Source organism: Mizuhopecten yessoensis, unplaced genomic scaffold (genome assembly GCF_002113885.1).
Source record: "Mizuhopecten yessoensis strain PY_sf001 unplaced genomic scaffold, ASM211388v2 scaffold10649, whole genome shotgun sequence".
Lineage (NCBI taxonomy): Eukaryota > Metazoa > Mollusca > Bivalvia > Pectinida > Pectinidae > Mizuhopecten > Mizuhopecten yessoensis.
The window spans coordinates 181,608-205,318 of NW_018408652.1; the positions used below are offsets into that span (position 1 = coordinate 181,608).

The 23,711-nt window shown below is 36.3% G+C and overlaps 1 protein-coding gene across 5 annotated transcripts in view; it reads right to left on the reverse strand.

Moving 5' to 3' along the window:
- Positions 1-23,711, reverse strand: part of LOC110461663 (NEDD8 ultimate buster 1-like) — a 105,271-nt gene that overhangs the window by 67,417 nt on the left and 14,143 nt on the right. For all 5 annotated transcript variants that reach the window (XM_021515229.1, XM_021515232.1, XM_021515228.1 and 2 more), the window contains 3 exons: positions 20,198-20,265; positions 8,809-8,915; positions 8,400-8,509 (listed from right to left, as the gene is read on the reverse strand). In XM_021515229.1, coding sequence (XP_021370904.1) covers positions 8,400-8,509; positions 8,809-8,915; positions 20,198-20,265 — 285 coding nt within the window. The remainder of the gene's footprint in view (positions 1-8,399; positions 8,510-8,808; positions 8,916-20,197; positions 20,266-23,711) is intronic.

Here is a 23,711-nt window from a genome sequence, read left to right on the forward strand (position 1 = left end):
AACTTTCAGTTCAATCGGTCCAGCAGAACTTGACTTTAAGTTTGAAATAGGTTTTCAAAATGGCGGCCGTGGCGGCCATATTGGATTTCTGATCGACCCGAAAAATAACAACACTTTGTCAGGACCATGAGGCGATCATTCCTACCAACTTTCAGTTCAATCGGTCCAGCAGAACTTGACTTTAAGTTTGAAATAGGTTTTCAAAATGGCGGCCGTGGCGGCCATATTGGATTTCTGATCGACCCGAAAAATAACAACACTTTGTCAGGACCATGAGGCGATCATTCCTACCAACTTTCAGTTCAATCGGTCCAGCAGAACTTGACTTTAAGTTTGAAATAGGTTTTCAAAATGGCGGCCGTGGCGGCCATATTGGATTTCTGATCGACCCGAAAAATAACAACACTTTGTCAGGACCATGAGGCGATCATTCCTACCAACTTTCAGTTCAATCGGTCCAGCAGAACTTGACTTTAAGTTTGAAATAGGTTTTCAAAATGGCGGCCGTGGCGGCCATATTGGATTTCTGATCGACCCGAAAAATAACAACACTTTGTCAGGACCATGAGGCGATCATTCCTACCAACTTTCAGTTCAATCGGCCCAGCAGAACTTGACTTTAAGTTTGAAATGTAAAATGTTAACGGACGACGGACGACGGACGACGACGGACGAAAACGGATAGCAATAGGTCACTTGAGCTAAAGCTCAGGTGACCTAATAAACAGATACGGTGCGATCGGATCCCCCTGTCGACAGCCCCTCCTGATATCAAAGAATGATGATATGTTTCCCCCCTGATTTATAGCTGAATGAACATTATTATGTAAAGTTTTAAACCAGTTTACAATGCTATTACCAAAACCAAGGAGAAGTAGAACTTTTTTAATAAATAACCAAGACACTGAATCAAATGCCTTCTCAAAATCAATCATCAATATCATGCCAGGTATGTCATTTTCCTCAGTATAATGCATAATATCATATATTAATCTTGCATTTACTCCTATAAAATGACTCGAAAGAAAACCAGTTTGATCATCATTTATCAATTTAATGAGAACAGTTTTTATCCTATTAGCTATATGTTCCTGATGCATTTTTTTACACAATGTTCAATAGTGATATGGGTCTCCAATTTTTAATGAAATGCCTTGGTTTATCTGCTTTTGGTATACAAGTTATTATTCCCTGTCTCTGCGTTATAGAAATTTGTCCTGTACGATAACCAAAATTGATTAATCTGACTATAAACTCCCCCAATTTTCCCCAAAAGCATTTAAAAATGTCTGTTGTAAATCCATCTGACCCTGGGCTTTCATTATTTTCATTAATTTTAAAGTTTGTCCTGCCTCTTTATATGTAATTCCCCCTTCTAGACTATCAGACTCCTCTCCAGATAGTTTAGGCATTTCATTATTATTAAGATAACATGTCAAGTTTGCATTCTGTATATTATTATCTGTGTTGTTAGAGACAGCATAAAGATTTTTTAAGAATGAACAAACTTCCTCTAATATGATTTCCTGTTTTGTTATTATGTTGTTATTGTCGGTTTGTAATTTTGGTATTATTTTTGATATATAGTTTTTGTTTTCTAAATTAAAAAAAAATACCTTGTAGGTTTTTCCCCTTCTTCTGCCCATTTCGCCCGTGATCTGATAATACTGCCTTTAATCTGATGTGATCATATCTTCTCTAAATCATTTTTTCTCCCATTTAATTCATCTAAATTAACATTTTCCTGGGCCTCAAGCTCTTTTATAAAAAAAAATAAGATTATCTTCCCCAAAGTTTTGTTGTTTTTTCTTATATGATGCATTAGATATTGTTTTCCCTCGAATTTCCATAAGCAAAGTTTCCAAAAATAACTGGCCATCAATAGTATATTGACTCTCAGAAGTAGGGATGTTTTCAATATTGTTCAAATGATAAGTTGGTATGCAATATTGTTTCTTTACATCATTGATGCAATTATTAACTATTTTGAAGTATTCTGAATCATGTAGAAGTGAATGATTAAGTTTCCATGTCCCTCTACCTCTTTTTAATTCATTTAACAATACTAATATCTTGGGAAATGAATGATCAGACCTATAACCAGGATCTATATCTGTGTGATTAATACTAGATAGTAAACTTTCTGAAACTATAAAAAAATCTAGTCGTGCCTGTTTAACCGGGTTCTTTTTTCTCCAAGTATATCTCCTAACATTTTCGTGTTGTTCTCTAAAGATATCAACAAGACCAAAATTATCAATTATATCTAATCCTTGTCTCTGGATTTTGGATTGTTTATGTTTCTATAGGTGTTGTCATAATCGAGTTCGGGTTTTAAAACAAGGTTAAAATCACCACAAATAATAACATGCGTATAATCAAAGTCTTCAATCGTGTCAGAAATTTTTGCATCAAAATCAGGACTATCTTGGTTGGGCCCAAAGCTATTTATTAGTGTAATGTGTGAACCTTCTATTTCTATATCTAACGCTAACAAGGAAATGCTGCTAAGCTGCTGGACTAACTGACAGTCCAACAAGCTCGAGGAACACATCCTGCATACCTCTCTGTACTTGAATTTTTTTAATTATAATTGACAACAATACAGAGTGCCATTTTGAATGGGTTTTTACTGCAATTTTGCCGTTTGCTGCTATTATCTGGTAAGATTTCCAGACAAAAATGATATAAATAGAGTAGTTATGTAAAACAATAATGTATACTACATATATAGGTGGAACACACAATCACTTATTCTGCCGTTGCTTCATCTAAACTTGAAACTAAAAATCTACGCACAGAATAGAATGCACCGTTCAGATTGGACCATACTGAGAGTGACATCTGAATTCACATGTGAAGATAAAATATTTCGTATATTTTCACTGGAATATGATATGTTTTTATCAAATGGAGAATTCATGATTTTTCACTAGTAGACTGTAACAAGAGGCCAAGGGTATCCAAGCAAAATATTCTCCAAATGAGATCCAAATGCAAGGGCAAGGGCAAGGGAATATGCCAGACCCCAAGGCCAATCCTTATAGCATATCTGTATTAGATTTTTCATGCCCAGCAATTTAATGTATGGTTATGGGGTGGGGATCTCAACTGTTTCCAAGCTGCGACTCAGAAACTAGGTCCCTAGGGTTGTGGCCAGTCTCTTTTTGCCCAGCATTTGTATTTGTAGTTTTGGGTTGGGGATCTCAACCGTTTCAAAGTTATGACTCAAGGGTTAAGTCTGCTAGGGTGGGGCAAACCCGGGGTTCAATTCTAATATCATGACTGCATTCGTCTCTTTATGCCCAACAATTATATATGTAGTTTTGGGGTGGGGATCTTAACCATTTCGAAGTTATGACCAAGGGGTGAAATATCCAAGGGTGGGGCAGACCCCAAGGCCATCCTGGAAGTATATGCGCATTCATCTCTTTATACTCAGCAATTGTGTATATGGTGATATGGTGGGGATCTCAACTGTTTCCATGCTGTGACTAAGAAACTAGGTCCCTAGGGGATTGGTCAGACTCCAAGGTCTATTCTAATATCATATCTACATTCGTCTCTTTATGCCTAGTATTTGTATATATAGTTTTGGGGTGGGGATCTCAACTGTTTCAAAGTTATGACAGTGGGACTATGTCTCATAGGGTGGGGCCAGACCCTAGGGCCATCCTGGAAGCAAATGTGCATTATTCTCTTTATACTCAGCAATTGTATATATGGTTATATGGTGGGGATCTCAACCATTTCCAAGAAATAAACTTATTTTGGCCCCACTCCTTAGCCCGGGGGGTCAGCCCCACCATTTGTACAATTTTGAATCACCACTACCTAGGGATGCTTTCAGTCAAATATGGTTGATATCCATCTCTTAGTTCCAAAGAGGTCGCTTAAAGCAATATAGCCAAATTGACCCCTTTTGGCCCCGCCCCTCAGCCCCCTGGGGGGTCAGCCACACTATTTGTACAATTTTGAATCCTCAGTACCTAGGGATGCTTCCAGTCAAATATGGTTGATATTCATCACTTAGTTCAAGAGAAGAAGTCGCTTAAAGCAATATAGCCAAATTGACCCTTTTTGGCCCCGCCCCTAAACCCCCTGGGGGGTCAGCCACACCATTTGTACAACATTGAATCCCTGCCTCCCATGAATACTTTTGATCAAATATGATTGATATCCAGTGCATAGTTCTACAGAAGAAGTCGTTTGTAGTAATATAGTCAAATTCCCCCCTTTTGGCCCCGCCCCTCAGCCCCCTAGGGGGTCAGCCCCACCATTTGTACAATTTTGAATCACCACTACCTAGGGATGCTTCCAGTCAAATATGGTTGATATCCATCTCTTAGTTCCAGAGAAGAAGTCGCTTAAAGCAATATAGCCAAATTGACCCCTTTGGGCCCTGCCCCTCAGTCCCCTGGGAGGTCAGCCCAACCATTTGTACAATTTTGAATAACCACCACCTAAGGATGCTTCCAGTCAAATTTAGTTGAAGAATTTCAATCAGTGGTTAAGAAGAAGTTGTTTAAAGAAATTGTTGATGTACAGACGGACTACGGACGCAACGGCATGGCATAAGCTCACCTTGGTCCTTCGGACCCGGTGAGCTAATAATTACAGATACCAAAGGGTTTACTATCATATTTTTGTAGACAGTATGGGGCCTTAATTTCCCAGAAGGCTTTCACGCATGGGGAAGCACCGGAAGTGGACAAAGTGTTTACAGATCAAACCCCAAAATGGTGCGAAGCACCGCCTGGGTTTGATCTGTAAACACTTTGTCCACTTCCCTCATGTGTCTTTCTTTTCCTTATAAACTTTGCACTCAAAGTTATTACTAAAAAGAACAGCTACCCCAAGAGAGTTTCCACAAAAGGACAAATAATATAAATCATATCCCCATTCATTTGATGAGCTCTTCGTTATCTTCTATGAAATGCTTATCTTGTAAACAGTAAAAATTGTGGTTTAAGTATCTCTAAGATGTGGGAACACATCTTTACGCTTTTCTCTATTCTAAAGCCCTTGCACATTAGCCGAGATAATCTTCACACCCTCCACTTTCCCATTAAAGCGTTTGGTTCCACCATCTCCAGCCCAAGAGAAAAGATATGGCAGATAGACTGGAGAAAAGAAAGAACAACAAAGAAAGAGAGAAAGATTACAAAGAAAGAATATAAAAATTTCAATATTGGGGTAATGTCTCAGACTACTACCTGACAACATACTAATATTGGGATAATGACTCAGATTACTACCTGACAACATACTAATATTGGGGTAATGTCTCAGATTACTACCTGACAACATACTAATATTGGGGTAATGACTCAGACTACTACCTGACACCATACCAATATTGGGGTAATATGACTCAGACTACTACCCGACAACATACTAATATTGGGGTAATGTCTCAGATTACTACCTGACAACATACTAATATTGGGGTAATATGACTTAGACTACTTCCTGACAACATACTAATATTGGGGTAATGTCTCAGACTACTACCTGACATCATACCAATATTGGGGTAATATGACTCAGACTACTTCCTGACAACATACTAATATTGGGGTAATGTCCCAGACTACTACCTGACAACATACTAATATTTGCGCAATGTCTCAGACTACTACCTGACAACATACTAACATTGGGGGAATGTCTCAGACTACTACCTGACAACATACTAATATTTGCGCAATGTCTCAGACTACTACCTGACAACATACCTATATTGGGGTAATATGACTCAGACTACTACCCGACAACATACTAATATTGGGGTAATGACTCAGACTACTACCTGCCAACATACTAATATTGGGGTAATGACTCAGAATACTACCTGACAACATACTAATATTGGGGGAATGTCTCAGACTACTACCTGACAACATACCTATATTGGGGTAATATGACTCAGACTACTACCCGACAACATACTAATATTGGGGTAATGACTCAGACTTCTACCTGACAACATACTAATATTGGGGTAATAACTCAGACTACTACCTGACAACATACTAAGATTGGGGTAATGTCTCAGACTTCTACCTGACAACATACTAATATTGGGGTAACGCCTCAGACTACTACCTGACAACATACTAACATTGGGGGAATGTCTCAGACTACTACCTGACAACATACTAACATTGGGGGAATGTCTCAGACTACTACCTGACAACATACTAACATTGGGGGAATGTCTCAGACTACTACCTGACAACATACCAATATTGGGGTAATGTCTCAGACTACTACCTGACATCATACCAATATTGGGGTAATATGACTCAGACTACTACCCGACAACATACTAATATTGGGGTAATGTCTCTGACTACTACCTGACAACATACCAATATTGGGGTAATGACTCAGACTACTCCCTGACAACATACTAATATTGGGGTAATGACTTAGACTACTACCTGACAACATACTAATATTGTGGTAATATGACTCAGACTACTACCTGACAACATACTAAGATTGGGGTAATGTCTCAGACTTCTACCTGACAACATACTAATATTGGGGTAACGCCTCAGACTACTACCTGACAACATACTAATATTGGTGCAATGTCATGTCATTCCTCGTCAGATTTACACTTAATTTGTCCGTCACAAAATCAACAATTTCCTCCACACACTCTTCAACCGATTCCTTCTCTGATGTATTTTCCAGACCCATCATCCATAGAGAATCTTTCCTTCCGTGGTGCTCAAGGGCGTTTACTTTGTTTTCTGCCTTTTCTTTCCCTGCATGTAATCTTGCGATTTCTCCTTCTAAACTTTCAACTAATGTCTCAGACTACTACCTGACAACATGCTAATATTGGGGTAATGTCTCAGACTACTACCTGACAAAATACTAATATTGGGGTAATGACTCAGACTTCTACCTGACAACATACTAATATTGGGGTAATGTATCAGACTACTACCTGACAACATACTAACATTGGGGAAATGCCTCAGACTACTACCTGACAACATACTAACATTGGGGTAATGACTCAGACTACTACCTGACAACATACTAATATTGGGGCAATGTCATGTCATTCCTCGTCAGATTTACACTTAATTTGTCCGTCACAAAATCAACAATTTTCTCCACACACTCTTCAACCGATTCCTTCTCTGATGTATTTTCCAGACCCATCATCCATAGAGAATCTTTCCTTCCGTGGTGCTCAAGGTCGTTTACTTTGTTTTCTGCCTTTTCTTTCCCTGCATGTAATCTTGCGATTTCTCCTTCTAAACTTTCAACAGTTTTCCGGAGATCTTCATTGTCTGTCTCTAGGTCTAGAATTCTTCCCTCCAGGTGATCTCTGATTTCTTTATTCTCCGCACATATGTCTTCCTTCAGTTGGGTAATCTTCCTGTTGAGATATTCCCGAGTAAGCATAGAGGAAAGAACTTTGTCTAATCTATCTTCCACTGTCCTTCTGTCTTTCATCTCACTGCCGAATCCACTTTAACGTCTATCTTTACTTAGCGAGCTACCTCTTGTCAATTAACTCCAGTAGATTTGTCTGCTCCAGGCATGGTTAAGCTGACAATGCTAACAAATGTATAGAACTCAGTTCAAGCACCTACAACTTGACGGGTATAGAGATCCAGGTTTACGTAACCACATGTATAGTAAGCGGTCAGTAGTAGTCACTGTGGCGTATTTAGTCCATATTCAGAAAATCAAATAGCCTCAAATCACACTTTCTAGAATAAAATTTCCAAAAAGTGTCCAACATTCCGTCCGTTCTACCACATCAAACAGGACTGAATAGGAAGTTTTGAAGCCGTCTCAAAATAGGTGATTTGTATCGTTTTTTGCAGAGTTCTAGGTTATTTTCATTTCAAACTTTGTCAGATGCCATCCGTAGGTAGCTACCAAATATTATAAATCTATGCTCTAAGATTATTCAGAAGAAGTTGTTTAATTGTTTGACATATTTGATCCCTGTTACCTTGTAAGTAGGTCAAGGCCATTTCCTTTTTTAAACTCTGTTGGGCTCTATCCCAGGAAGCAACCAGCCAAATATTCAAATTCTATACATTTAAGTTCTTCAGAAGAAGTCGTTTGAAGTGTTTGACACATTTGACCCCTGCAACCTTCAAGTAGGTCACGGTCATTTTCATTCTCAAGTTTTGTCGGGCTCTATCCAAGGAAGCTACCAGCCAAATATGAAGAATCCATACAGCCACAGCCACCGTTTATACAAAACTAACAGTGCCCTAGACCAAATTTAGTCAAAATCTACTGGGCCGTTCAGGACTAGTAGTGTTTTAAAGGAAAAGTTGGCGGACGGACGATGGACGCCGTGCCATGGCATAAGCTCATCGGTCCTTCGGACCAGGTGAGCTAATAATTATTACCTGCATCATGTAAGTCTTCAACATTTCTCAGACACAGATAGCACCAAACGATATCTAGACAAAGGACAGCATAGTTGTCAACAGCATTCAGGATATCTGCTCGACACTTTCTGTAATAATTCAAATACAAGAGACCCAGAGGGCATGTAAGTCTGTAAACACTCACCCAAATATTTAGGTAACCATGGCGAAATATTCTCATTAAAAGAGGCCAATCCCGATACCATATTTGTAATTGATGCTTGTTTTACCAATATATGTCCTTTTGAAAAATAGCATATACCAGGTCATTATAACTGGTTACTTTTAAAAGAATATATAAGAACACTGTAGCGACCAAGTGTACTGTTTGACAGATGAGGGTATTTGAGTACTAGTAGTCGGATTTTGAGGTATAAGTTGCTCTTACCTAAATTCCTTATCGGCTTCCAACAACAGCAGTAGAGCACGGCCATACTCCTGCTTTTTCAGAGCTGCCCTTCCCTTCTCATGTAAAGTCATCGCCAGTGTGAGAGCCTACAATAAGATTAATGCTGCGGTTACAACATAAGTACAGTTACGGTAACCCTCCGGTCAGTTCGAATCGGCTGATAGTTCGAACACATATTTTTTTCAATAAAAACTATAATTTTCTAGCTAGTGATAGTTCAAACTCTGATTGACCCTGTTTCGGATAGTCCGAACTTGTCAAAGGAAGAACGTAAAGTAAGATTTTTTTCGGCAAACTCCATTGAAAGCTCGCGGCGATTGGCCCCGGAAAAATGCCAATACTTTGATCAACAGACACGTTTAGGGTAATGGGGTGTATGTGTGAGCATTGCAGTACAGCTGTGCCAGACAAACCATAAATATATGTCACAGGTTGTAGCGTTGATTCATTTTTTACATTGTTTGAAAAATACATCGTGCATGAGACAGCCAATTGCAACTTAGGCCCCGGCAATGTATAAATAACATGCGATCAGTACGAACTGATGTCACGCTGTATGGCAAACTAAGAAATCGCCTGTGTATTATCAATTACAGTGTTAACTAAGCATTTTGATTATTTAATTGCATCCAGACATCCCTAAATTATTGCCCAGCTCACACCAGGTAGGGAGGGACACGCGAGATAACGCGGTAGGGATCGGCCGCCCAGCCGTGACATGACGTGATTAGCATTCATGTCCAAGTCCAAACAATCCACAGGTGTCCCAATAGCGATGGGTTATTTTGAAGGTGTCAAATAAGTTTGGTAGGTATTAGGACAATATCACTTATAATTTAAAAGCAGACATGTTGATGTTCTTACCTAATTTTACTAACATATAGACCTATATTTACAATAGCCCTTTGTAAACGCAACAGGTTATGTAGACTTCGTTTTCAATTTATTAAACAGACCATTCATTACGAAATAATATATAAAATAGTTTCTGATTCAAATAAAACCTAACCACGCAGAGACTCCATATTTAGGTATCTGATACAAACTAGGTAGTCTAACTTTTGTGTCACAAATAAAACGTGTACTGTTTTGGGGCCTACACAATGGCCTCTGCTTCGCAATAGCGATCATAATTATCTCGAAATGAAGAAAGTTTAATGATTAATGATCAATTAACATCGAATTAAATAATATACTATCATTTTACCCATTTATAAATGTGCCATTGTTCTATGCCAGGCCGTCTTTGTTACGTTTCGACCTTACATTGGATAAATATGTCGGGTATATGTTTGTGACTTGATTTACACTTTGCTGAAATTTTTGCCGATAGTTCGAACTCACGCTTATTTTCTGAAGCATAATTTCGTATAATCCGAACAGGTTCATCAATATTTATTTGATTTTGTTCGAACTGACCGATGGTTTTCCGTAGTGCCAATGATGAGGTACAGAAACATACACTGTATATAAAGATTCTAGGTGTCAATATTGTTTATATTTACTATACTTTTTGTAAATCTCTGTAAAAGTATAGATAATCCATACGACAAGCATTAAATCCTTCAAAATTGCAATATCACTTTTTTATTATTAATATTAAGATTTATTTGTGGTACATTATTCAGTTTACAGATATCAAATAGATAAAGAGGCTAACTGTACATATACATATATAGAATATCTATATAAATACACATTACATCAGAACATGCAAGCATCAAAACTATGTTTGGTTTTCTTGTTTCTTGTGTTTTATATTTACAATAAAATGAACTATAAATTACATTTTGAAGGATTATGTTGTACAACATAATTCCATGAGTTGATCATATTTTCAAAGTAATATGAAATTATATTTCATTTTCATTCATATATATATGCCTGATTTTCTAGAGATCAATTTGAGTTTTACATTCATTGTAAGAGAAATTGGTTGAAGACAAGGCAAGTTTTTTCAATGGATTTTGCTGTTTATGATTTTACCAACTGCTTTGTAGTTTCAATACCAGGCAGCTGCAGGCTGCTGGCAAAATATCATGTCTCTGTCTTTTTCAAACAATTTGACCCCTGTGACCTCCGTTTTCTAAATTCCCCCCCCCCCCCCCCCCACAAAATCCAAAACTTTGTCAGGATCCATCCCAGGAAGCTACCACACAAATACAATGATTCTATCATTTTGCTTCATTGGAAGCAGACATTGCAACAGCTGACAGTTTAAGTTAAAAGCTTTCGATTGAGATTAAAAAACATCGTACCTATGGAAGTGCCGACATGTTAGAATGTACTTGCATGGTAACGAATATTGGTCTCGCTGGGTATAAAAAAAATGCATTACCTGTCAAACCGGTTATCATTTGTTCAACGTGTATGCAAGGTGACACTACTATACTATAACAAGAGGCCCATGGGCCTAATTAACGGTCACCTGAGTTATGTAAAAACTGATGTTATCAATGTTACCAAATATTAAAAAAAAATCATTTTGTAACAAAGTTAACTTGTAATGTAATGCAAAAGTAGTATGAAAGATCTGGGTAGTATATGTACTATGTACAAATAGTGGTTCTGTCAGTCAGCTGACAGGACATGTCCCTTTAGCTCAGAAGTAGAGCGTTGGCCACCAGAACCTGGGGTTTAGGGTTTGATCCCAGCAGGGGCACCTCATCTTTCCACTTCTTTCTTTCCTATTACAGTAGAACGAGCTGTTGGAATTATTTTTGGTTTATTTAAGTAAGGTTACTGGCTAAAACGATAACAGCTGTCCTATCAAATACTAATGAAGAAATTTTGTGTATTGTAATTTGCCATTTGGAAGATTTGCATCTTTTTATACTGAACATAAATTACATACTACTAACTGGTAATAAGCAACAAAATTGTGAGCTGACTATATCATCTAAAAAGAGAAAGATATTTGTTTTGAGCTTTTAGTGATAAAAAGGTCGCATATTTTGTTAATCATGTTAAAATAAACATGATAAACGACAAACATACAAAGTGTTGTTGAAGAGAACAATCAGGCCTGTGGCAAAGTTATTTATAATATAACACTATGGATGTGTACACCATTGTTTTTCTTTCAACATGTTTTATTTCAATAACTTGCATATTTTTATATACATCTTATAACCAGCATACACTGTTTTACATATCACTGCATCATTCTTCATCTTATAACAAGCATACATTGTTTTATACATCATCCTACCTCATTCTTATTAGGTATACATTGTTTTACATATCGCTACATCATTCTTCATCCTATACCCAGAATACATTGTTTTACATATCCCTACATCATTCTTCATCTTGTAATAAAGCATACATTGTTTTACATATCCCTACATCATTTTTCGTCTTGTTACCTGCATACATTGTTCTATACATCATCCTACTTCATTCTTATTAGGTATACATTGTTTTATATATATTATATAAATTTTCATCAGATTAAAATAACAAAAACTAAAAAGTACAATGAATATATGCTATTCTTGCATTCCATGTAAACTATATATTATTTCCTTTTCATTCCAATTATCACACAGGCTCATTCATTCACTCATTATTTTCATTATCAGAGTAGGTAAATTTATAAAGACTCACAATTCTTTTTGTACTTATTCATTACAGTAGCAACATAATTGTATTTATATTAATTATAGCTATAGCTGTGATTTCAATGAATGAATTAAAGCAATGAATGTATAATTTTGTCTGTTTGCACTTATTATATTATCCGCTGTATTTTTCAATTGGTTTGTTATCCTATTAAATAATGATAGTGGAATTTGATCTTCATTTTCAAATTTCTGTAGATTTCTTGCCTTCCAAATTAGCCATTTAGACTGAAATATGATTAGATTACATAGTTTATTTATATTATCATTATATTCTGAGACACCAAAGATTCTTTCCTTTTCTGTTAACCTAATATGAACATTGCTTGTTGCTAGACTTTCATTTAGTAATTGTTCTATCCTGAACCAAATTGTTTCACTAAACCTGCACCCACTAAAGAGATGTTGTTGGGTTTCATGTACTTCTTTGCAGAAGTTGCATAGACCATTTGATTTCTGCATTTGTTTAAGTTTATATTCAGTGGTTAAAATTCTGTGTAGGCTTCTCCACTGAAAATCCTTGATTTTCCTGTCAATGATAGTGTTATTTATAGAGAGCCAGATGGCATTCCAGTCCAATGCAAAAAGATCATTCCATTTCTGAAGGGATTTTATCTCTTTACTATTTTGATACAATATATATTTAATTATTTTGTTAAAACACTTGTTCATGGCTAAAATGCTGTTTTTATAAGTGAAAACTAAGTCATCTGAAATTTTAAAGGCACTAATATTGTTTTCATTATTATTTTGTAGTATGTTTTTCCACCCTGACGGAAGGGCCCCTCTGATTTTTGAGAATTCCGATATCCAGTTATTTTTACTTTTTAACTTTTCCAGTAATTGTTCTGATGAAATAAAGTTATTTTGTACAACATTCCAGATATGTTTTATCTTTGTTATTCCACTCCTTGCCCAATTTTTGAAAAAAAGTGGATTATTTTTAAATAATACATTATGATTCCCAAATAGGTTTTGGTTAAGGACATCTTCTGCACTGCTTACAGGTACTTTTTTTTGCAGTTTTTGCCAATGCCAAATTCCCTCCCGATAAATTGCCGGAATTTTTTTCAACTCCAAATTATGAGTGTTGCTGCATCTACATAAGAAATAATCTGTATTGTAAGCTCTGTCATAGCTTTGCAGAAAGTGTTTACCTAGTATGTTCCACGTCTGTATTTCACTATGAATTACTCTATATATTAGTTTGATTCTATTCATTGTAACAATTATCTCTATATCTGTCATATTTAACCCTCCCTGCCCCTTTTCTAAATACACAGTTTCTTTTGCCACCTTATTTATTTTACTACCCCAAAGAAATTTATATATTAATTTGTTTATTTTTTGTAAATATTCTTCAGGTATGGTGTTTTGTGCTAATTCATAAGTTAACTGAGAGCATAGAAGGGATTTAATTATTAGAGTTTTCCCTTCTAATGACAAATTTCTCACTTTCCATGTATTGATTCTGTTTTCAATTTTTTTAATTTTACTCTCCCATAGCCTTGTTTTATCTATACTATAACCATGAAATATTCCTAATACCTTGATATTGTCTCTGACCCATGATATATCTGTATAGTTTGGGGGTCTTTGCTTCCAGCTGCCTATGTACAGACCTTTTGTTTTCTTTTTATTTACCCGTGCACCTGATGCTTTCTCATATTTTTCTAAAATCTTGAATAAAAACGGCAATGAATTTTCTTTACCTAGAAACAGTTGCGAATCATCTGCAAACATGCTTATTTTTGCTTGGATTTTTATATTATTTACTTCTGGGAGGTCAATACCTGTTATATTTTTATCTTTCCTTATGGAGCAGGCAAGTGCCTCTGCCTGAATTATATATAAAATTGGAGCCAAAGGGCATCCTTGTTTTACAGAGCGTGATAGGTTAAAGAAATTGGACATATGGCCATTTGTTAGAATACAGCTTTTGGAATATTTGTAGGTCATGTTAATGTACTCTATCATTGTTTTTCCAAAATTAAATTTCCTTAAACTGTTCTCTAACCAGCTCCATTCTACTCTATCAAATGCTTTCTGTTGATCTAGAAAAATTATTATCCCTCCCTTCTTTTCTATATCGGTATATTCGATAATATCGGATAGCAATCGTATAGATTCCTCAATATTTCTACCTTTAATAAAGCCTCTTTGGTCGCTATGAATGACATTTGGTAATATAGGTTTAATTCTCTCTGCAATTGTCTTAGCTATGATTTTATAGTCTGTATTAAGTAGTGTGATTGGTCTCCAATTGGCTATATCCTCTCTCTCCCCTTGTTTGTACATGAGTCTAATTATCCCCCTATACTGTGACGATGATAGTTTTTTGGTAATAAATATTTCTTCAATTACTTGTGTAAACTCCTTTTTGATGCTATGCCAATAAAGTTGATAGAATTCTGAGATAATGCCATCACTACCCGGAGCTTTATTGTTTTTCAGAGTTTTGATAACTTTTTGAATTTCTTCTTCTGTCGGAATTTTATCACAGTTTTTCTTTTCCATCTCTGTTAATTTGGTGTCTATATTCATTAAAAGTTTTGCTGCCTCTCGTTCATCCGAACCCTCAGATGAGAATAATTTTTGGTAAAATTTTACTTGTTCTTTTAAGATGGTATCTATATCCGAACTATATTGTCCATTTTCACATTTAATTGATGACCATTGTTTATTTTGTGCTCTCAATTTTTCTAAATTGAAAAAGTAACGAGTAGATTTTTCACCCTCCTCGTTCCATTGTACCCTTGACCTTACTCTTGCAGCCTCTGCAAGATTATTATAATAAGTTTGAATTTCTGATGTAAGTTCTAAAAGTTCCCTTTCATTATATATTGAACCCATATCCTTTTTCCTTTGCAATTCTTTTAATTTTGATTCTATTGTTTTTATATATGTTTTTGGTTTATTAACTATATGACTACATGTAACACATAATTGTCGTATTTTTATTTTTGTAAGTTCCCACCAGTTCATTTTACTTTCATAGTCCTCTATATTTTTTTTCCAATTGTTCCAAAAAACTTTAAACATTTCTTTGAAACAATCTGATTTTATTATATCAAAATTCATCTTCCAGTATCCCTTTCCTCTTTCAATTTCATCTAAATTGAGAATCACAACAGGTGAGCCATAGTGGTCATTTTCTGTAAAGGGACATCATTCTATACTGGAATTTATCATCATGTGATCAATTGATTTGCTTGTTAGAAAATAATCTATTCTTGATTGTTTCCTCCCTCTTTTGAAGGTATATGATTTTAATCCTGGGTTTCTGTACGCCATTGTTTTTAATCTTTTCCAGTTTATTCTTCTTGAAATAATAATTTTGCTTCTGTGCATGTGTCAAACATTGCTCGAAGCCATTATCTGAGTCTGGAGAAGAATTCCAAGATGGCCAAAACCCAAACTGTCATAGTATCAAACTGTCATTTCGAAGTTATAATGTCTATCAAGTTTCAATGATTTCCAATTGAAAATGAACCAAATATATCCGAAAGTATCATTTTCTTTGTATAACTATAGTAAACTTTACCCTATCCCCAGGTGATAAAGTGCTTTAAGACCCTTCTATCTATATAGATTATTTGTTTCCAGCATATCTTGGTCTGGATAAGAATTTTTAATTTAAGCCAATTTGATCTCATTTAGCCTGCCCCTCTGGAGTCTGGGGTCATAAAGTTTACAATTTTAATAAAGCACCTCAAGACCCTTCCATCTATGAAGAGTATTGGTTTCCGGCCTATCTCAATCTGGAGAAGATGACTGTTGAAATTTCTGGCTATATGACCCCATTTAGGCTCCGCCCCTCAGCCCCTGGGGATGAGACAGGTTTAAAAATGTCAAAGTATCAAACTGTCATCTCATGGTTATAATGTAAATCAAGTTTGAATGATTTCCAGTAGAAAATGAACAAAATAAACCCAAAAGTTGCTTTTTCCTATATAAACTATAGTAAATTTCAGCCCCTTGATAAAGTACCTCAAGACCATTTCACCTACAAAGAGTATAGGTTTCCAGCATATCTAGGTCTGGAGAAGAAGATTTTTTAAATTTAAGCCAATTTGACCCCTTTTAGCACCGCCCCTCAGAGCCCCTGGGGTTTTGAACCATATAATTCACAACTATGGTGCATATTTGACCAAGGAAGGTTCCTGCAAAATTTTATTGAAATCGGATCAGCGGTTTCTGAGAAGGAGTCGAAAATGTAGGTTGTTTACGGACGCACAATGGCCAACGCACGACGCCGGACAAAAGGTGATCGCAATAGGTCACTTGAGACTTTGTCTCAGGTGACCTAAAAATAGAACACTTTCACAATTTTGAACCATCATTTTTTTATAAGATCAGTTGAATAAAATGGAAATGGAACACATCAAAGATATCATTTATCTAAGAAAAAAGGAAGCAATAGCAAAATACGACCAATTAAAATATCTAATGCACAATCCCTGCACCCCCCCAAATAAAAAGAAACTAACGTACGACTAACGCTATTGCCTACATTTTAGATATCGAACTAGTAATAACATCCTGTGTGAAGACAATACTAATTCCAATCACTTCCATGAGAACGGTTCAATTATCAAATTTCACATTGTTGACTACACACCTGGGAATGTCACATTTTGCACGTGCTAATAAAGCGTCTACACGATGAAGACTAAGAGTTCGTAATAAAGTTTTCGTGTGTTGGTGCTGTTCTATGAACGTGAAAGACCGATGATATAGATATAGGATTTATTTTAAGTATTTTCAGCAATATACCTTGTATTTTGGATTTCGTGAATGTGTCATAAGTAACAACCAGATTGGCAGTGTGGTGGTGAGTATGTTTGATTTTTGATATCGGTTGTTTGTCGATCAGGGTGCGTGGTGCATTGAATCGCAAGACAGTCAGTTGTAGAATGATAACTGGTTTGACAGGTAATGCGCTCTTAATACCCAGCACGACCAATACTTGTTACCAAGTAAGGACAAACTAAAATGTCCACACTTCCTTAGAAATGATAGTCGGAACAGATGGGGAAGAGCTCAAAGCCAGAGGAAAAAAAAACAGAAAAAAAAACTTTTTCATTTCATTTTTGCCAGAAAAATATTGGATTCTATCAACTTGATAAAACTGATATCTTTCAAAGTGACAAATATCAAAAGTATTGGTATCTTCTATTCGCTGCATTCAAAGGCAACACGTTTTTGTTCAGATTCAAATGAAGCAACAGAGAATAAGTGGTCGTCATGGATAATGTTCGGTACACACACTGAAGTATTTACACAAGTATACAATTAATATTTTTTTATAAGCAATCATAACAGAAAGTTGAGTATCCCATTCAAAATGGCGCACAGCCTTGTTGTCAAGCGTGACGTCATTAGAATATGGCGTTAATTACTATGCTTCTGATTCCTGCCCTTTTTTAATTCAGGTTCATGTTTTATGCTTTAACAAGAGTACCACGGGGCGGAACAATATACGCCCGTCGAATGCCATATAGTGTTATATACTTTCTTACATTGAAATAAGATCTGCATCATTCAAAAATTGGTTAGCTGACATGCTATAACAAGAGGCCCAATGGGCCTGCATCGCTCATCTGGTATAAATCTCACACTTGTAACCTTAAAAGTGATCTAAAATAAAGCTACAGGCAAAATATCAGTATTTATGATTAAAATTCATTCAAAAGACCCTGTTAAGGTTTTTTTAAACATTTCACCCCTGTGATTGAAAGTCGAACAAATTTTATAGCCTTTCATCTCAGGATGCAATTTGTAAAGTATCAACATCCTGGGACCCATGGTTATTCAGAAGAGGTCGTTCAAAGATTTTAAACAAATTTGACCCCTGTGACCTTGAATATAAGTCAAAGTCATTCACTTTAACAAAATAGTAGTCCTTGATCCCAGCATGCTACTGACTAAATATCAACATCCTGAGCCTTTTGGTTATTCAGAACAAGTTGTTTAAATATTTTGAACATATTTGCTCCTTGTGACCTTGAATATGATTCAAGGTCATACATTTAAACAAACTTGGTAGCCCTTGATCCTAGTATGCTACTGACTAAATATCATCACCCTGGGCATTTTGGTTATTCAGAAGAAGTTGTTTAAAGTTTTTAACATATTTGACCCCTGTGACCTTGAATATGGGTGAAGGTCATTCATTTGAACAAACTTGGTAGCCCTTCACCCAAGCATGCTACTGGCCAAATATCATCTCCTTGGGCAGTTTGGTTATCGAGAAGAAGATGTTTAAAGTTTTTAACATATTTGACCCCTGTGATCTTGAAAATGGGTGAAGGTCATTAATTTTAACAAACTTTGTAGCCCTTCATCCCAGTTTGCTTCTGGCCAAATATCGACACCCTAGGCCTTTCGGTTATTAAGAAGAAGTCGTTTAAAGTAAAATATTGACACCGGACGATGGAAGCCGCGCCACGGCATAAGCTCACTTGGCACTTCGTGCCAGGTGAGCTAAAAATGTAGGAGAAAATCTCTGGATAAAAAAATCAAATACTGAAATGAACAAAGGGCAATTACTTTTGCAAGAATTGTCGAATCAAAATTCTTGTCCAGGAAACACAACAACATATCGTGATTATTTAGCCTACTAAGTTTCAAAGAGATCCGTTGAAAAATGTAGAAGAATGCCGGACAAAAATCAAATACTGAAATGAACAAAGGGCAATAACTTTTGGAAAAATTGTCGAATCAAAATTCTTTTCAGGGAAACACAACCTCATATCATGAATATAATGTATACCAAGTTTCAAAGAGATCGGTCGAAAAATGTAGGAGGAGATTGCCTGACAAAAATCAAATACTGAAATAAACAAAAGGCAATTACTTTTGCAAAAATTGTCGAATCAAAATTCTTTTCAGGGAAACACAACTTCATATCATGATTATAATGTATACCAAGTTTCAAAGAGATCGGTCGAAAAATGTAGGAGGAGATTGTCGGACAAACAAAAGTTTACGCCGGATGAACGGACAACGCCATACCATAATATGGGCGAATAAAAATGTAATAAATAGAAAATTTAATGGTGTCTTCAGTAATAACAAATATATTTCACTCGTGTGGCTGATATTTTGATATTTTTCATGAGTGCGCAGTAACAAAAATTAGCAACACTCGTGAAATATATTTGTTATTACTTTAGACACCATTAAATATCCTCTATCTATTTAATCTCAATCAAAAGCTTTTTAACTTGCACTGTCAGCTTTAAGTTGGAACAGACCTGATTGGTCTAGATCACAGCATGCTGCTTGTAAATGTCATCATCCTAGCTTTCTTGGTTATTGGTTTTATAGTAAAAGTAAGTTCAGTAAAATTACCTCTTTATTACTAGTTATTTTTTTTATGTTTATTATGTTAAAATCTATTCATTTTTTTATGTTTATTATGTCTATTCATTTCGTAAAATTATCTCTTCATTTAATGACAGTGTATTGCTTATTGTCTATTTGCTTTATTTTTGTCTGTTTATACTATAAATTTATTGATTATTTATCCGAAAATGTACAATTCAAAATAGCTGATTTATAAGTTTCTGTGTCTGTTGGAAAAATAAGTATTTTCTACCTCTGTGGTAGCTCATGAATAAGAAGTTAAATGTGGTAGTGATACATGCACTAGTTATGTCAAGTCAAACATCTTATATGCAGATTTATAAACACCAGAGGACTGAGTAGAGCTGACAATGATTCAGTAGCACTAGCTTTACCTTTTTCTCTGCTGTTGGTAAGTTCAGAGGCCTTCCTGATTGGTCAGCAATCTGGATATCATAGTCACCTGGAAATTATTATGATAATGGTTAAATGAAGATAATACTTGTCATTCAGGTATTTCTTTTCACGCAAGTAAACTATTTTCCTAAAATCCCTCTGGCAATTTGTTATTTGATTCAGTTTCTGTTTTTTGTGTTTTTTGATACGCAGTTATGATAGCGACTTAATTTATGTGACTTTGAATAATTTAATGGTAAAGGTTATTTATTATCACAAACCATGCAGCATATCTTGATAGTCCAAATTTCTGAATTCCAAACCTTTTGGTTCTTCAGAAAAAGATGTTTGAGCATTTTAACCCTCTAATACTTCACAATATACTGAAAAGTGCCCCCGTTTTAAAAACTGATTTTGTTTCCCTGCACCAACACTATGGTACATTTACTAAATGGGTTCTATATACCAAATACAACATAATGTATCAAAAACAAGAGGCCCAAAGGGCCTGTATCGCTCACCTGAATATGATTAAAATAATTGGTATGAAGTAAAGATATAGCATTCCATGGTAGGTGCTGTAAGTAAATATGAAATTTCAGAAAGATCCGTCCAGTACTTGAGATGTAGCGAGAACAAACTTCAAACAGAGCCCCACCCCTATGCCCCTAGGGGGGGGGGGTCATACCAATTATACAAAATTGAGTCCCCTTGGCCCAAGGATGCTCCAGACTAAATAAGGACAAGAGGCCCATGGGCCTTAACAGTCACCAGATATATTTATACAGAGAGTTGATTTTGTTTTTAACACGAACAGAAATATTATTCAGTGACAAAAAACAATCAAACCACCTTATTCAATATCTAGTATATAGATTTAAGACTAAAAAGTATTTGAAACTAGCACCTCTGATTCTAAACAAGGAAATGAAGAAATTTTAGCACACTGACTCCTTTGGGCCCCACCCTACAGCCCTTGGGGTAGGGCTGGCTCAAGATATTCAAAGTATCATTTGCCATTATAAACCATAATAAATTTTGCCCCCCCCCCTCCTTCCCCAGGGGGTAAACGTGAGACCCTAGGGTCATAAATCTTAAGACCCTTCCATCTATGAAGAATGTTTGATTGTACCATATCAGGGTCTTTGAGAAGAAGATTTTTGAAATTTCAGTCAATTCAACCCTTTTTGGCCCCACCCATCAGCCCCGGGTCAGTCAGGGCTCATATGTGCATACCATCAAACTGCTATCCAATACTGATAATGCTAACCCAAATTGAATTACTTCCAATGAAAATTAAACAAATGTTGGTCCAAAATGTGGTTTCCCTATAAAAACTATAGTAAAGTTTACCCCTCCCCAGGGGTAAACGTGAGATCCCAGGGTCATAAAATTCACAATTTTGGTAGAGCACCTTAAGATCATTCCATCTATGAAGAGTGTTTGATTCTACCATATCTGGGTCTTGAGAAGAAGATTTTTGAAATTTCAGTCAATTCAACCCTTTTTGGCCCCACCCAATAGCCCCGGGGGGTCAGTCAGGGCTCATATGTGCATACCATCAAACTGCTACCCAATACTGATAATGCTAACCTAAATTGAATTACATCCAATGGCAATTAAACAAAAATTGGTCCAAAATGTGATTTCCATATATAAACTATAGTAAAGTTTACCCCCTCCCCTGGTGTAAATGTGAACACCCAGGGTCAAGAAATTCACAATTTTGGTAAAGCACCCTTCAATCTATGAAGAGTATTGAAGAGAAGATTTTTGAAATTTTAGTCAATTTGACCCTTTATGGCCCCGCCCCTCAGGTCCCTGGGGGCCGGGGACCAAACTGTCAACAATTTTTGTTGACCTTTGGCCATGGAAGGTTTCTGCAAAATTTCATTGAAATTGGTTCAGGGGTTTTGGAGAAGAAGTCGAAAATGTAAATTGTTTACGGACGCATGACGTACGACGGATGACGTACGACGGACGATAGGCGATCGCAATAGGTCACTTGAGACTTTGTCTCAGGTGACCTAATAAAATCCCTTAATCCTAATGGTCGAAGAAGGATTTTAAAGGTTTTATCTCGATTTCTCCTATTGGGCCCCGCCCTTCTGCCCCAAGGGGGGCCACACTCGCTGTTTATACAAAATTGAGTCCCTTTTGCCCAAGGATGCTCCAGACTAAATAAGAATAAAATCTCTTAATCCCTATAGTAGAAGGATTTTAAAGATTTTACCTCTATTTCCCCTATTGGGCCTTGCCTCTCCAGGGGAGTCAGACACATTATCTATACAAAATTGGTTCCCTTTCACCCAAGGATGTTTCATACCAAATTTCGACAAATTCCTATCATTCCTACATAAGAAGAAGGATTTTGAAAAAATTGCTATATTTCCCCTATTAAGCCCCTCCCTTCTGCCCCCAGGGGGGCCACACTCGCTGTTTATACGTAATTGAGTCCCTTTTGCCCAAGGATGCTCCAGACTAAATTAGGATAAAATCTCTTAATCACTATGGTAGAAGAAGGATTATAAAGGTTTTACCTCTATTTCCCCTATCGGGCCCCCAACCTCAGGTCCCAGGGTGGCCACACCCACCATTTATACAGAATTTGTTCCCCTTTACCCCAGGATGAGCCACACTAAATATGGACCAAATCCTTTCATCCCTACAGAAGAAGAAGGATTTTAAAGAAAAATTTGCTATGTTTCCCCTATTGGGTCTCGCCCCTCAGCCCCCTGGGGGGCCAGACCCACGGTTTACTTTATACAAAAATATTTACATTTGGTGTGGCAAAGCCCTTCTATATTACTACTAAAGTACTGCCGATAGCAGCTTCATCTTATGAGACTATAACTGAAGTTGGTCTTTGCACCTCCGAGCGACTTAACTGCCGAACTTATCGATATCTTCTGCTTTGATCCCGAACATCAGCTGCCTGTCTTAAGTGTCTGTGAGATCAACAAACACATTTACGCCTGGATTTTTCACCAATTCAACCTTCTCCGGTTGCACGATCAACATCAACATGCCGGACTGCAAATATAACTCTGACCTGATTACTGCAGGCTTCCGTTGATTGCGTGCGCTGGATATAGGTCGCGACAAATTCGGAAAATGTTTTACGACACTTGATTAGATACTTTCAAAATGTTATTTGTTACTATTTTATGAAATGACAATATGATATGTATATAAATTAAAAAACAAATGAATTATTAACGAAAGTTGGGTAGCCTTTTCAATTTTGTATGGTAAATAGCGCGTTCTAGATATTGACCTGACCTGACGGTAATAAGCGGGAAATTTGAAAGTTGGAAAAGATAAAATATTTTTTGCGAATTCTCATCACGGAAATATAAATATAAGCAATAAACTGCATAGATGTGGCAGACCAAAAGGGATAACTGCCACATGTGTCACGGACAAACTTACCATGGTGCGCTAGCAGTTATACCAGTTGTTCTGCCACATCTATGCAGTTTATTGCTTAATTGATTTCCCTTCACCAAAGGA